General features: G+C 40.3%; 1 protein-coding gene across 2 annotated transcripts in view; it reads left to right on the forward strand.

Moving 5' to 3' along the window:
* FIGN (fidgetin, microtubule severing factor) overlaps positions 1-15,385 on the forward strand; it is a 130,473-nt gene extending 115,088 nt beyond the window's left edge. For both annotated transcript variants that reach the window (XM_075284241.1, XM_075284242.1), the window contains one exon: positions 12,248-15,385. In XM_075284241.1, the coding sequence (XP_075140342.1) occupies positions 12,248-14,475 (2,228 nt within the window). In that variant the 3' untranslated portion in view covers positions 14,476-15,385. The remainder of the gene's footprint in view (positions 1-12,247) is intronic.
* Positions 15,386-16,050: the final 665 nt, after the last annotated feature.

Raw genomic sequence — 16,050 nt, forward strand, 5'->3', positions numbered from 1 at the left:
TTATATACAGGCTACTATACTACTCAGGTCTCTGGGGAGGTAACCCCCTCCCTAATGAAGTCCATAAGCTCCAGTAAAGTATATGGAGATGTTTAAAGGTTACCGATCATTAACCTATCAAAAGTTTTTGTCCATGTGGTCCAAGTGCTGAGAGATCTACTGGTATAAGTGCTCAGCTGTGCCACTTTTTATGGTTTAGAGTCCTTAGAAAGCAAAGTGAGTGTTGTGTAGAGTTTATGGGTCTCGCTTTGCTCCCCAAGGATTGTTCATCAAAAACAAAGGAGAACATCACTTGGCTGAACAATTCTATAACTTCGTTTTAGGAGTCCATGGTGTTCTCAGCACCCAAACTCTCACTGATCAAAACCTTTGACATGTCCCTATGACATATCATGATGTTTGATGCAGTCCCAAAACCATCCATTCAAAAATTGTAGGCAGGTTTTCAGCATTGACTCCTTTGTCCTGACTTTGTCTTTAGCTCCTGAGGTTTCTCAATCTAGACACTGTCTTTGGATCTCCTTGGACGTATACATCCAGTAGCTACAACCCATAATGCCCAGTTGAAGGACTTTTTTTTTTATCTGTCTGATCCTATACGCGTGGTTGTGGTACCATACCATGATTCATGCCATGGCTACACCATTGTCTTGTGCATTTTGCCATGTGTCTTTTCTATTGTCACACATCTCTAGTAGCTTCAAGTGGTCTAATAAACCTTGACAAATATTTTCATCTTTTGTATAATTTTTAACGCTTATTGTCTTGCTGAAATTCCATTAGAACAGTCAGGATAGGTATCCGTCATTGGCCATCATGGTTCTTTTTTGCTTATCGCAAGAGAAAGTCAGAAGTTTCAGAGGCAGTATTTATGGAGACGCCGTATCTCAGATGTTAAGTGCTACTTCCAAGTGGCAGTTAAGTTGAAGTGCCAGGTTTCAGAGTATTAAACAGTGCGGTATATATCTAGTGAAGTCTGTCAAACAGACAATGCAGCAGATTTTACATGAGGCTAAAACTCCCGACTCTGGAAACTGCTTTTGGCCACCACATCTTAAAACTAAACCTGAACTACAAGGAAAAAGATCAAGAATTATGTGAAATGTAAGGCTTAAAAAATTGCAGTGGAAAATCTCTGGGTGAATTTTTAGTGTTGCTGTGGAAAAAATAAAATCTGGCATGAAAATAAGTGTCGTAAAGCCAAGGAGTAGCCCCAAAGAATGATACCGAGGCTGATTTTTATGTGCAAACCAGCAGCTGATCCACAACGGAACTCCACGTGTTTCCATAGAACTCCATAGATTTACGCCATGGACTATGTTCTAAGATATGTGTTTGGGATTCTTATTCTTAACATAGATTGATAGCTATTATTTATAACATGTGATCAGTGGGGGTGCTGGGGTTGGATATTCCGGTATATCAATGGTTTCCCAGGCACAGTGTTGAATTAAATGTGGCAGTGCCCAGTGCTATAGCTCAGCCCCTGTTGGGGGTAACATTACACAGCAAATTTAGCATCAAGATCCACCATAAAAAATTGTTGTAAATCTTCCTGCAATTGAATGATTTCTTACTCCTATTCACTTCAAGAGGTTCGGGTGGAATGTGGACAAAGATTGCATAGGTTGTTTTTTTTTGTTTTTGTTTTTTTTCTGTGATGCTTGGTTTACACCTGTATTCAGGTTTCCGTTTGGGTGGGGGCAGCACTTGGAGACTCCCTGAATGGAAACTTAATCCGCTTAAAAAAGAGTGGTTACCCTCGAAAACCCATGGATCCCATTCATTCTAATCAGATATGAGCGAATAGTATTCGAAACTCTAGTTTCGAATACCTCACTCCATAGGATTGAATGGGAGCGGCCCACACACTGCAGAGACCGGCGGCCGGTGCTTAACCCCTTTGCGATCGGCTGCTCCCATTCTTTCCTATGGGAGTGGAGGTATTGGAATCTAGGATTCAAATACTATTCGCTCATCTCTAATTATGAGTTCCACCAGGTTTCTGCCTGAAAAGGGCGGGAAAATGCGGAGAGAAAAGCGGAATGGAGAACGGAATCCTCCAGCGGACACCGGGCGCGGGTGTGAACCTAGCCTTAGCTGATTTATTTATTTATTTTTCCCCCTATCAGTATGTTTTTGGAATGTGGGAGGAAATCCATGCAAACACGGGGAGAACATACAAACTCCTTCTAGATGTCCTTGCTTGGATTCGAACCCAGGACTCCAGTGCTGCTGCAAGACATCTGTGATTAAACACTGAGCCACCGTGCCACCTTTAGCTGATTTTTTTTTTTTTTTTGTAAAGCTAGCAGAAATTGCAGTATCTGCTTCCCATTGAAACAAATTCCACTGTGTGAACTCACCCTTATTCTGCTACTGGCTCAGAGCTCATGACGTCCACCCCACTGATCATTCATTGGTCTGTCCCATCTATATTCCCCAATAACCCCTATATGGAGAGAGACACGCTGGTGGTGATCAAAAATTTTGCATACTATTATAGAACAATTAGTGTTGTGTATTTTATTTTATTCTATTTGATTTTTTTAACCCATTTATGCCAAGGGTTTGATTATTGGAATTGAAAAATATCTAACCTCCGACCTAAATGGTTTAATTTTGAAAAAATTATTTAAAATTCAAATATTTGTTTTAAATACTCCACTTTAATACTGATCATCTGATCTAAATTTGCTCAAGATTCTCCAATCCCGGCAATTTATTTCAAAATGTATTTGACGGTATTATCTGTCTATTGCACAGTCATTTGTATGTATACTGTATATTTCCTGCCCGTCTAGATAAACGGACCTTTCTAATTTCCCGATATAATGGACCATGGCCTGAAATCCACTTTCTTTACCGTTGCATCGCGCTGAAGACAAAGGCCGGTGATGGCTGTATTACATATAAGAATACATCTGTGTGGCGGCATTCATCAAGATCCAGGGGATTTTCTGGAGACAAGTTTTCTAATCCCTTAGCAATGGAGAAGTGGAGAATAAATCTGCCCTAGCGTACGAGGAAGGTCTTCTTTTTAAGCGAGTTCCACATGCGGTGCTGGAAGGTAGTTTATCTTCATATAGAGTATTGTGTGAGAGAATACAACATTCAGCCCACACAAATGAATTTTATATGTAGTTTCTTCCACCGCCATCAGATGGGGGACTAAATTATACAGAGGTCCTAGGAGTGAAGGACACGGAATTAATGCTCTATGTCACCCTGTCCTATCAACAGATTTTTTTATTTTATTTTTTATTGTACGATACTTTTTATTGGTACATTAATCACATAGTCTTTAACCATCCATAGCATTCGCTATTCTTCCGCCAAATAACACATTTTCCCAATCTACAGACAATAAAGCTATAAGATACCAATTTTTTTTTCTCTCCCCCCTACATAGAAACCGACCTGATCGCGAAATCCTTGTCCTCTAAATTCCGTCTTGTTCTCTTTTTACTTGTGAAGTTAAATGCTTCGAAAAGTCATTTAAGAGCAGGGATGCCTTGTTCATTCAAGACTAAGGCCCGCAGTTATTAGACCTATAAATTTGTTTTTTGACCCCTGTTAGCTCAGTCTATTGGGTCAGAATTGAGTACAGCTTCTTTCAAATGTACTCAAATTGATCTTTTCCTTGATGGAATACTAAAACTGACGCTATATCTGTGAATGTGCCTGTGTTTGGAAACGCGCGCGGCGTGCCTATAGCTATATAGGAGCGGATAAGGAGCTTGCAGTCATTCGGTGATAATGCCGTATGTATTATGTGCTGCAGATAGGCCTATAAATATACAGCGCTATTGTGTGACTATTAGTGAATAGCAGAAGGATTCGCCCAGATGGATCCGAAATCGGGCAAGATAAAGATTTGCCTAGAATTCTATTCTCTCTCTTGTTATATCCTGTAGCCAAGTCTTGCAATTGTCCTGTAGAAAATACAATGTACATACAATGTACATGTCAACATTAGCGGACACATACAGCAGCTGCTATTCTAGACACGGTTTTAGGATTGTTCGCCCACATTTTATCCACAGCAAATAAATGGGATAAATCATGTTTTTTGGCATCAGATATGAAAATTGTTCTCATAGATATTAGACATGTAACTGAGATGGAGAGATCAGTATGGTGGAATGGATACATGGATAAAGTGATAGATACCGTAGGCATGATGGATATGATAGAATAGAAGGATAGATACAATAGTTGAAGAGATAGATGTGATAGATAAGATGCATGGAGCTGAGACGGATATTGTAAATGAATGAACATGGTGGATATCATGAAGGAATGGAGGGATGTATGGATATTATGGATGAATAGATAGATATGCATATTTTGTATGGATAGCTATGGTGAATGTGGGGATTTTGTGAATGGAAAGATGGATAATGTAGATGGATAGATCTAGTGGATATTGTGTATGGATAGATATTGTGAATATTGTGTATGGATGGATATTGTGGGTATCATAGATAGATAGATAAATCTTGTGGCCATTGTTTATAGATAGGTATATATTGTGGTTATCTTGAATGGATGGATGTTATAGTTATTGTGGATGGATGGATGGATGGATGGATGGATAGATAGATAGATAGATAGATAGATAGATAGATAGATAGATAGATAGATGGATGGATGGATGGATAGATAAATCTTGTGGCTATTGTTTATAAATAGGTAGATATTGTGGATATCTTGAATGGATGGATGGATGTTATGATGGATGATAGATAGATAGCTGATAGATAGATAGATAGATAGATAGATGATAGATAGATAGATAGATAGATAGATAGATATTATAGATAGATAAGATAGATAGAGAGATAGATAGATAGATAGATAGATAGATAGATAGACGTGAGAGAGAGATAGATAGATAGATATGATAGATATGATAGATAGATAGATAGATAGATAGATAGATAGATAGATAGATAGATAGATATTGTGGATGGATAGATGGCTCTTGTGGCTATTATGGATGTATAGATATTGTGAATGCATTGCTATTGTAGATACCTGGTTATCATGAATGAATGGATGGATAGATATTGAGAATACATAAATATTATATATGGCTGGATATTGTTGTTATGAAGATATTGTGGCTGAATAGAATTTGTAGATGGTTGGATATTGTAAATGGATGGATAATATATATAGATACATGAGTCTATACACTTTGTACTAATCTATAATAACAAGACAATGGACCGCAGTTTATGTAATCTTTTGTAAGGATGGAAAACCAGCAGTTGTCAAAATATGAAACGAATTTCAGTGGTCTACAATGTAACATATGACAAAATGTATTTATTTCATGTGTCTATGACAGGTCAGAGAATCGTTTTGACTGGATTTTCCCTTTGACTGCTATGAATCCATCCCACCAAGTCCATGTCAATCCATCAGCGGGATAGTGACATCCTGTATTCCCTCTTATGTAAACCGTAGGCTGACAGCCGGTGTTTAGTTCCTATAATTTACTTGCATTAACAAACCCTCTTACTTGAGAGGCCGGATAAATATAGTTGACTGTATGCTGCTCATATCTGTTGACTTGCTATTTATTTCCTGGATCTGCTTATAGCAGGATTACTTGCTTTTGCTTTCCTCCTGAGCCTCGGCTGGAGCAGCAGCTTGGTGATGCTGGCACATATGACTTGACAGCGGAGGCCCTGTGGGGCCTTGTTTAAAGATTGCCGAGTGAAGCAGCATGCAAGATGGGCTGAGACTGGCCAACGGTTAGACTCTGCAAATTGATTGTTGCAGTTTCGCTGTTGAGATCACATTTTTTTTCCAGTCATGCTGTGGTTCCTTTCAGCTCTACCAGGATAACGTCTTAAGCTTGAGATCGACCAAATCACAGAGAATAATGGGGTGAAATAAAGTGACAGTCACTGTTGACTCGAATGGGGGTGGACTCCAATTAACAAACACATTGTCATAGATATATATATAATTGCATTACATATATATATTTATACAGTATATGTAATATCATTTATTAGGTTATTATGTAGTGGGATTGTTCTCTTCTGCTGACACAATAAGACAAATATATAATGGGGTATAATGTAAAAGGTAAATAATAGAATTGTTAAAATACGCTTTTATTTAGGTTTCATCCTTGTAGACGTAGTCTCAAACTTGTAGATCCATGTTTTACAGAAATACAGCCCCTATCATGCTAACAAAATCAGGCCAACTGGTATTCGTCCGCCCTGGGGCTCACTTCTCTATCACACTGAAGGGGCCCAAAAAAACAATCATCTTGCTTAATCATTCTGCTGCTATGTGGACCTATATCTCCACCCCACAGCCCCTAGTCAAAGGGCCCAGTCCAAGATAAGGGCTATGCATAGACTACTGACCAGACCCCAGGATAGAAACAAATAGAGGTAAGAGCCAGACAGCTGAATACTGAAAGAACCCCAGGAAAGAAATAATCAGAGGTAAGTGCCAGGCAGCAGACTACTGACACGACCCCAGAGTGAAAATAATCAGAGGTAAGAGCCAGGCAGTAGAATACTAAAAGAACCCCAGAATGAAAATAATCAGAGGTAAGAGCCAGGCAGTAGAATACTAAAAGAACCCCAGAATGAAAATAATCAGAGGTAAGAGCCAGGCAGCAGACTACTGACAGGACCCCAGGGTAGAAATAATCAGAGGTAAGTGCCAGGCAGCAGACTACTGACAGGACCCCAGGATAGAAATAATCAGACGTAAGAGCCAGGCAGCAGAATACTGACAGGACCCCAGGATAGAAATAATCAGAGGTAAATGCCAGGCAGCAGACTACTGACAAGAACCAGGCATAGAAATAATCAGAGGTAAGAGCCAGGCAGCAGAATACTGACAGGACCCCAGGATAGAAATAATCAGAGGTAAGATACAGGCATCTACTACTGGGAAAAAGAAAATTACTTACATTTTAGGAATTTGCAAATGCATGTCAGGTAATATTTGCAATAGGTTGTATGTTGGTCACTGCAGTCTGACTCTGAGCACAATGTATGACCGTCTATGATCTATAAATCAGAGCCATATTACAGATTGTTATAAATTTCCACATGTCTGTCTTTATCCTGCAGCTAATGGTAATAATGTGGACAATTACTGTACCGTGTATCAGAGAGTTACTAAGAGATGTTATTTCTAGGTAATTGCTACATACAGCTCAGTTAAAGGGGTTGTACAGTTCTTTTTTTTTTAATGATGATCTATCCTCAAGATAGGTCATCAATAACAAATCTGTGGGGGTCCGACACCTGGGACCCCACTGATCATCTGTTTGAACAGGCCACAGTGATATGAACACTATGATCTCTTCACTATTTACCTTGTGTATCAACTATTGAGGCCATTCCGCAGATTCTGGTACAGTTGGAATTTCTTGTCTAGCCCTCAACATTCATGAAAAAAGGGTCCCCACCTCAGTATAGGAGTGACTTCCCCTTGTGTACAGTAGGACCTTTGGTGTGATTATTGGAGCAGTTTACCCAACACGAGAGAGAGGAAGATGAAGATTTTAGTTTATGGCTTAGTGATCAGAAGATACAGTTCTATAATTCCAACATGGTTGACTTTAGGCTAGGTTCATATCTGCCCCGGAGTCTCGATCATTCAGGCCCATCGAGGAATCCAAACGATGGAGAACCGGACCACTAAAATGGTGATTACCCTTGTTTTTATAGTTAAGACCACAGAGAGAAAATTCTCTCCGTCAATTTTTGGATTTTTCTGCTTCGGAGACTCCAACGCAGATGTGAACTTAGCCTTAGGTTTTATCTTCCCATCTTGGGTAAACAAGTCGTTGTACTATTGAGTGAAGACTTCATAGACGGACACTACTATCGCTACTACACAAGGTCAACAATGACATTTCACGCAGCGCCGTGTTTCCTAGTTCCTTTAAAAACTGTCAAAGATTGGACTGACAGAGTGTATACCTTCTGTCACAATATACAATTAGCCACATAAATGATGTGGGGCAATGCGTTGCGTATCGATGACTTAACCCCTGGAATTTCATAATCTGTCATTCTGCCTATAATTAATGTCATCCTGTTTAGGTCGTGGAAACCATTACGGCAAGAACATGACAGAGGTGCCAGGTTTGGTGCCATTCTCTTTGACGGAATTCTTGTAATCTAACACAATTAACAATGTATCAATCTGATAATTAACTCATTTTCTGCAGCAAATTTTTCACAAACTTGAAAAGTCAACGGGGAATCGGCTCGCTACGGTGTTGGAGAATTGGGCTTTTGTTAGAGATCTAGAGGATGGGCTCTGTGTAAAGAGATCAATATTAATAGGGTATATAGATGGCCTAGTCTTAGGATAGGTCACTAATATCAGATAATGTGGGGTCCCACACCCAGAACCCCAACTGATCAGCTGTACGAAGAGTGCGACTTTTGTATAGTCATTGTGCTTGGTATTGAACTGCAAGTAGGACGATGAATGTGATGTTACTGACCAGTGAAATGTTTCTACTGCTGATCTGTATGGGTCCTGGGTGGTATTCCCACCAATGTAAAATGGATAACTTATTGTATTTGTTCAAAAATCCCTTTAAACAGAAACAAGTAAGTGCATTTTGCAAATTCTCTACTGATCATATGGAAAATGTAAATTGATTTTATAAGGCAGGAGATGGGCGGACATATAGGTATCTCTAGCTGAACATGGATCAATCTCCAGCAAACTATTAATTATTCAGGATATGTAATAGTGTTCAGGGAACAGAATTATGTTTGTGACCGGTGTCTGACATCTGCAATACATTTTTATCTCGCACCAGCTGTGTGCCAGTCATGTCCCAGGTGCGGGACCCCTGCCGATCTGACACTACTGAACTATCCTAAAGATAAGTCATCCATATCATTTGCCCAGAGCACCCTTTAACCTGTAGCCCGGAGATTAATATGTGAATTCTATGGGGGGTGCTTTGAGCATGCTCCGTGACTTTCAAAGAGGTCATTGTACCGGGAGGGGATGAGCTGTGACCAACACCTTTTGACAGTGGTGGTCCATAGGTTTTCTATATAGGTGATTCATTTAATGGTTTCCTAGTGGCCGTGCAATGTAATTACAGCCTCATTCCATAGAAGTGACTAGGACAGGGACGTAAGGCATTACATTGCATGTTGTGGAAATGGTGAGGAGGTCACAGGTGTCGGACCCCCACTGATCTCTTATTGATGACTTACCCTGAGGGAGACCTGGACAATCCCTTTAAAGGTTTTCAGTTAAATTGTTTTTATTTCTTTTCTTAAAAAGATCTAGATACAAAACTCCTGACCACTTCGGTATGTTGAAGGTCGTCTACAACTTATTCATTTCTAAGGCCGATTGCAGACAACCATGCTGCAAGTGGCCTGCCGTGAAGCATGGGCCACAAAATAGGACATAAATAGGACTTGTCCAATCTGATGGGGCTTGGACTGTTGCCCTGCACATGGGACTGTGAAAATCACCGTTGTGTTTACGGATCCATAGAAAAGAATGGGTCACTGTGTTATCCATGAAATACACGGATAGCACACTGGCCCACACCACAGTTGTCTGCAAGGGGCCTAAGGCTCATATTTTGATTGTGGTCAATAAAAGTCTATAGACAATGGAATATTGTGTTAGGTTCACCATGGGCTCATACATTTTTGGATGTAGGTTTTGTATATGTAATGTCCACATACCAAGGGATCTCCAAGACCAGATAGGTCTAACCTTAGGATAGGTCAACCATATCAGGTCAGTGGGGAACCAATACCCAGCAGTCCTAGAGATCAACTGCCTTAGCCACTGGATCATTGTACCCACCTGGAAGCAGTTCCATATACTGTGCAGATCTAGTGGCCACTGATGGGTGTCTGACCCCCACCCATCTGATAATAATGACCTTTTCTAAGGATAGGCTGACAATATCTATTCTAGGACAACCCCTTAAAGGGTTTGTGACTTTAATAATCATCATGCTCTCCAGTTTCATGCTTCTTCATGTCTCTTAGAGAAACTAAAATGGAGGAACAAAAATTTCCATACATCCCATAGAAACCGAGCAGTAGAGCTCTTCCAGTAGACGGTGAAAATGTAAACATGGAGAGAGCGGAAGAGTCATGGCCGCTTCTTGCTGGTTAAAAAAAAAAATGGACAAAAGCTTCCAGGGACATAACTTAAAAACCAAGGACTTTCCTTGGAGAAAGGAGATGGGAAAGGATTGAATTACAACAGTTAATTCCATAACAATACATTACATCAATCACTTCAAAACAAATGGAGTAATATTACTTTATTATTTTTTTTTATTCCCATCACCTATTTTTACACCTTAGGTGATGTCTTTGCCCATATCTTGTCTAAGACTAAGATACCGATTGCTGCAGCCTCTCCCCTACTTAACAAGCGCCATGCATTGTATAGTGGCTGTGCTTGGTACTGCGGCTCATCTCATTGGAACAGGACTGACATGCAGTATGGTCATATGATCAATGGATGTGATATCACTGGCCTGAGAAGAGGAAGTGACGCTCTATATCATAGTCCCGGAAAACCCCTTACGTACCTTTTATGACAGCTCAATTATTGCTCTATGCAACATGAAGCCTTATAGTAGCGTGCATGAGTTATTGGGGTCAAACCAATGTAACTTGGCTGCAGAAAAGGTTGTAGAATCAGATCAGTCAATCAGTATTCACCGGTTAAGTCCCCAGCCGCTCCTGCACCGCTGTGCCAGAGGTGTCTACTATTTCTGGAGCAAAGATGCATTGTATATTCATGGGACTGCTGCAGTGATGACTGTCCTCCATGGTCATGTGTTTGTACATGTTAGCGTCACCCGCTGGGGGCAGTGACTGACTGCAGTGCTCATATGGATGTGTACCATATCATTGCTTCAGGAATATAAAGGCTGATGGGGAGCAATGGAGCATCGGTGCAAGAGCAATGCTTATTATATATTTCCTGCAACTTATCAATATCTTAGATTTTCTTTGTAAAGGACTTTGTGCAAGTGCAATATCTATCTATCTATCTATCTATCTATCTATCTATCTATCTATCTATCTATCTATCTATCTCTCTATCTATATATCAGACACAGACCAAATAATTCCAAATAATTTTTCCAGGAAACAGGTAGTAAAATGTAGTGAGAGAATCTGCAATGTTCCAGTTTCGCAACCAAAGCTTTTCTCAAATATATATATATATATATATATATATATATATATATAATGTGTATATATATATAATATATTTGTTTTGTTTTTTTATTACTTCATAGAATATTCCAGGGCCAACTGATAATCCTTATCCTGCAAAAACTAATATCTGGCTACAAGATCCTATTAAGCCATGAGAACTTATATCCGTAAATTATGTCCAGTGCAAAAAATTCTATAATTAACCCTTGATTGAAGTACATAAAATATAAGATTTGCATGGCTATTATATACAATATACAGAATATGATAGTTCCGATCTTTTTGTGTTTTCAGTGAGCTTATAGAAAGTTCTCTACTAATGTGACTTGTACCTAATGCTGTGTCTATATGATAGATTCCAGCTGCGGCAACTAAAGGGGAAAGCTAAAAAAAAAAAAAAAAAAACTTTTAGGGGTTAGTCGGCGGAGGTTTAATTTCTTGCACCCTGGAGACTTGCAGGAGAAACAACCAGCAGACAAGCGTTGCCTGTTTTTTTTTCTTTAGGGGTTCAACAACAGAGCTCAGAAGCAGAAAGAAAGCCGTTGTAATTCATACCGAGTTGTAGGCTTTGTGTGATGAAAGCGATGGACCGCTGCCTGGGAGATTGCTTTGCTGCACTCCACGAAGCAGATTTGAAGCTGTCGTGGACCACTTTAGATGAGAGTTGGATTATGGAATGACCTGCAATGTCTGTGTCATATTGTTCAGCACAGGGTGCATTATGCTGTGCTAACTAGGTGTTCAGCACCAAATAAGAGAGGTATCCTAGATGTGATCTGTCAGCTGTGTCTCATATTTTTAGATTGGGGGAAAAAAAAGAAATCTGAAACTGATATTGTACAGACAGCGATGCTGCATACAGAGCGTATTGAGCATCTCTGGAAACTGGAATCTGTTTTACAGCGTCGTCTAAAAAATGAGAATATCTGCATGTTATCTAATGTATGAATAATTAGAATATATATATTGTCTTTATGGTATTATTGTGCTGACTGGCTTCTTTCTCATTTATATAGGCTTGAAGATGCAGTGGACGCCAGAGCATGCTCAATGGCCAGAACAGCACTTCGACATATCGTCAACCACAAGGTCACCGGCTCACAAAGTGGAAGCATATCGTGGTCACTTGCAACGCACGTACCAGTATGCCTGGGCCAACGATGATATATCGGCTTTAACTGCATCCAATCTACTGAAAAAGTATGCTGAGAAATATTCTGGAATTTTGGAAGGATCCATGGAAAGACCCCTTCTCAGTAATTACACTGAAGCTCCGTCGGGCCTTGTGAATGGTCGAAAAAATGATGGCGAGCCTTGGCAGAGTTCTTTGAATTCAGAAAATGTCTATCCCATGAACTGTGTTTCTGATGTAATTGCAGCCAGCAAAACTGGAGTAGGAGCCACGATCCCTCCATCAGATGTCTCGGCCAGCATAGGCAGTTCTCCTGGAGTGGGCAGCAACTTGACAGAACCTAGTTATTCTAGTAGTACATGTGGAAGTCACTCAGTTCCTAGTCTACATTCAGGGCTACCGTCTCAGGAATATGGAACAGGATATAATGGCTCCTACCTGCATTCAAGCTACAGTAGTCAATCTGCATCTGCACTGCCATCACCTCACCCATCTCCACTTCATAGCTCTGGTCTCCTACAGCCTCCTCCACCACCACCGCCGCCACCATCTCTAGTACCAGGCTACAATGGGGCCTCCAATCTTTCAAGCTACAACTATCCACCTGCTGGCTATCCTACACAGTCCAGTGTCGGGTCCGGGTACAGCCCTGGAAGCGCACCTCCTCCTTCTGCTTACCTTCCTTCCGGTATTCCTGCTCCTACTCCTCTTCCACCAACGACAGTACCAGGCTACAGTTATCAAACACATGGTTTGACCCCAATAACTCCAAGTTCAGCTAGCTCGCTCAAAAGAAAAGCTTTCTATATGGCAGGACAGGGGGATTTAGATTCTAGTTATGGTAACTATAGTTATGGGCAACAAAGAACCTCACATAGCCCTATGTATAGAATGGCCGACACAACTATATCTAACTCAAGCAGAGGAAATGGCTATGACCGAAGTTCTGAGTCCTCATCCTTGGCATTTAAGCCCACAAAGCAGCTAGCTCCTACTGATCAGCAAAGAAAATTTAGCAATCAGTCAACGAGAGCGCTTACACCACCTTCATATAGCACTGGAAAGAATTCGAGATCAAGTGACGCTTTTGGCAAATACAACTCATCGGCAATCAATGAACACGGCGAGGAGCATAGACAGCTACTCCCGCATAGTCTGCAAGGCCCTGGACTTCATACAGCTACCTCATCCAACCACTCTGTGGACGAACAGCTGAAGAACACTGATACTCACCTCATTGACCTTGTAACTAATGAGATTATCAACCAGGGACATCCAGTTGACTGGGATGAAATTGCTGGCCTTGATTTGGTAAAGGCATTTATAAAGGAAGAAGTATTATGGCCTGTCATTAGATCTGATGCATTCAGTGGACTTACGGCCTTGCCTCGAAGCATACTTTTATTTGGACCTAGGGGAACAGGCAAAACATTATTGGGCAGATGTATAGCTAGCCAGCTCGGTGCCACGTTCTTTAAAATTGCCGGCTCTAATCTTGTCACAAAGTGGATCAACGAAGGCGAAAAAATCGTCCACGCCTCGTTCCTTGTGGCAAGGTGTCGGCAACCTTCTGTGATTTTTGTAAGTGACATAGACATGCTACTTTCTTCCCAAGTAGGTGAAGAACACAATCCCGTAAGCCGAATGAGAACAGAGTTTCTTATGCAGTTAGATTCCGTTCTTTCATCTGCTGAGGACCAAATAGTTGTAATTTGTGCCACAAGTAAACCCGAAGAAATAGATGAATCTCTTCGGAGATATTTCATGAAGAGACTTCTTATCCCACTTCCAGACAGCACAGCCAGACATCAAATCATAATACAATTGCTCTCACAGCACAATTACTGTCTCAACGACAAAGAAGTTGCACTCCTAGTCCAGCGCACAGAAGGTTTTTCTGGACTGGATGTGGCTCGCTTGTGTCAGGAAGCTGTGGTTGGCCCTCTCCACGCCATACCACCCTCAGACCTCTCAGCCATTATGCCGAGCCAGCTGAGGCCTGTAACATACCAAGACTTTGAAAATGTATTCTGCAAGATTCAGCCTAGCATATCACAGAAAGAACTTGATACATATATTGAATGGAACAAAATGTTTGGTTGCAGTCAGTGATAATAAACATTGCAGTCAATGCTGGCATACAGATGTAGGCGACCAAGGGGGTAGGAGTCCCTTTTGGCAGTGGCCTATATGTTCAAGGTACCAAGGCAGCCACAATAAACTTGCATCTTCAGAGTGATGGTAGACTTTAATGTGCATCAAACAGCCAATGTTCTGAATCGAATGACGTGACAGTGAGCATATTTTAATGCTTAATTCTGTGTTACGGAAATCGGCACTCGAAAAGAAGCAGGGTGGACATAGGTTGACGTCGGAAAGACATGAATCCCGTGTATTGATTCCATTCTGCTGTTCTTGAGATTTAGTTGCTGTCAAGTGCCTCAAGTGGTGCTTTATTTTATTTTTTTTTGTTTGCCTCACAATTACATTGGTGGCATGTGCTAATATAAAGAGCTTTAACTTCAAACATTAATGGACTATAGACGAACCGATAAGTTGAAAGACAGAGCGCCAGATTTTCTTGCCATGTTACGAGCAACGGTATTCCTCAAATCCTGTCTGTTCTGCAGAAGGGATAAGAAAATTAATCTGGAACTTCATTTCTGTAGTTTATTTCTTTTAATGTTCTGTCTGCAAAAATGACAAACAAACAAACAAAAAAAAACCTCAGGAAAGTTGATTTGTACAGTACCTCAAAGGAATGTGTCGAAAGCACTATTTACTGCTGAGAGAGGTGGTTGGCGTCATTGTTGCTTTATATTACAAATGTATGTTTACCTCAACAAAAAAAAAAAAAATTGGAAAGTGGCATGGAAAATTTACTTTGAATGTATTTGGTTGATTCTAAAGAAAATGGCTGATGTCTTGCCATATTAATTTGTAACTGATTTCTCCCTATGTAAATGACACATTATTCAGAATGACCATTTACGATATTAAATCAAAGGCTTTTTTTAATAAGTTGAGATGGTGCAAGTATTCTTTATATATATTTACAGAGACAAAAAAAATTTTATGACCGGTATAAAGTCGACGATCGTCCAACAACGGTAAAACCATTTTATTAAGAAAAAAATCTATATATATATTAATTTGTAACCACTGACACTGTAGGTAGCCTTTGTATATCCCGGCCATACAGTCGTTCAACATCGTAGAGTTCTACAGTTGGCACATTGGTCAAGAAGACCAGCAAAATGGTTACGACTAGTGTTGATTTGAATAGTATTCGAAACTATGTATCGAATACCTCGCTCCCATAGGAATGAATGGGAGCGGGGGAACTGCAAGGGGTTAAGCGCCGGCCGGCCCCATTCATTCCTATGGAGCAAGGTATTCAAAACTATAGTTTCGAATACTATTCGCTCATCTCTAGTTACGACAGGTTAAAAAAAAATAGGGTATCAGATCCAGTATTGGCTAAAAGGATTGTCCCACAATCACACTTTGTCCATTATTCATAATATGGAGACAAAAAAAGAGAACAGCACTGAGCTGCATATGGTGACGTAACGTAAGGTAAAAAAAATGGGTCTTGAAATAAGAGCTTCTCACCTTACATGGTTGTGATGACCACAACCACTTTAGAAGTTGTGAGCCACTTTTTAGGGGGCGTTCCTCCCTAGG

This window comes from Leptodactylus fuscus, chromosome 8 (genome assembly GCF_031893055.1).
Source record: "Leptodactylus fuscus isolate aLepFus1 chromosome 8, aLepFus1.hap2, whole genome shotgun sequence".
In the NCBI taxonomy this organism is placed as follows: Eukaryota; Metazoa; Chordata; class Amphibia; order Anura; family Leptodactylidae; genus Leptodactylus; species Leptodactylus fuscus.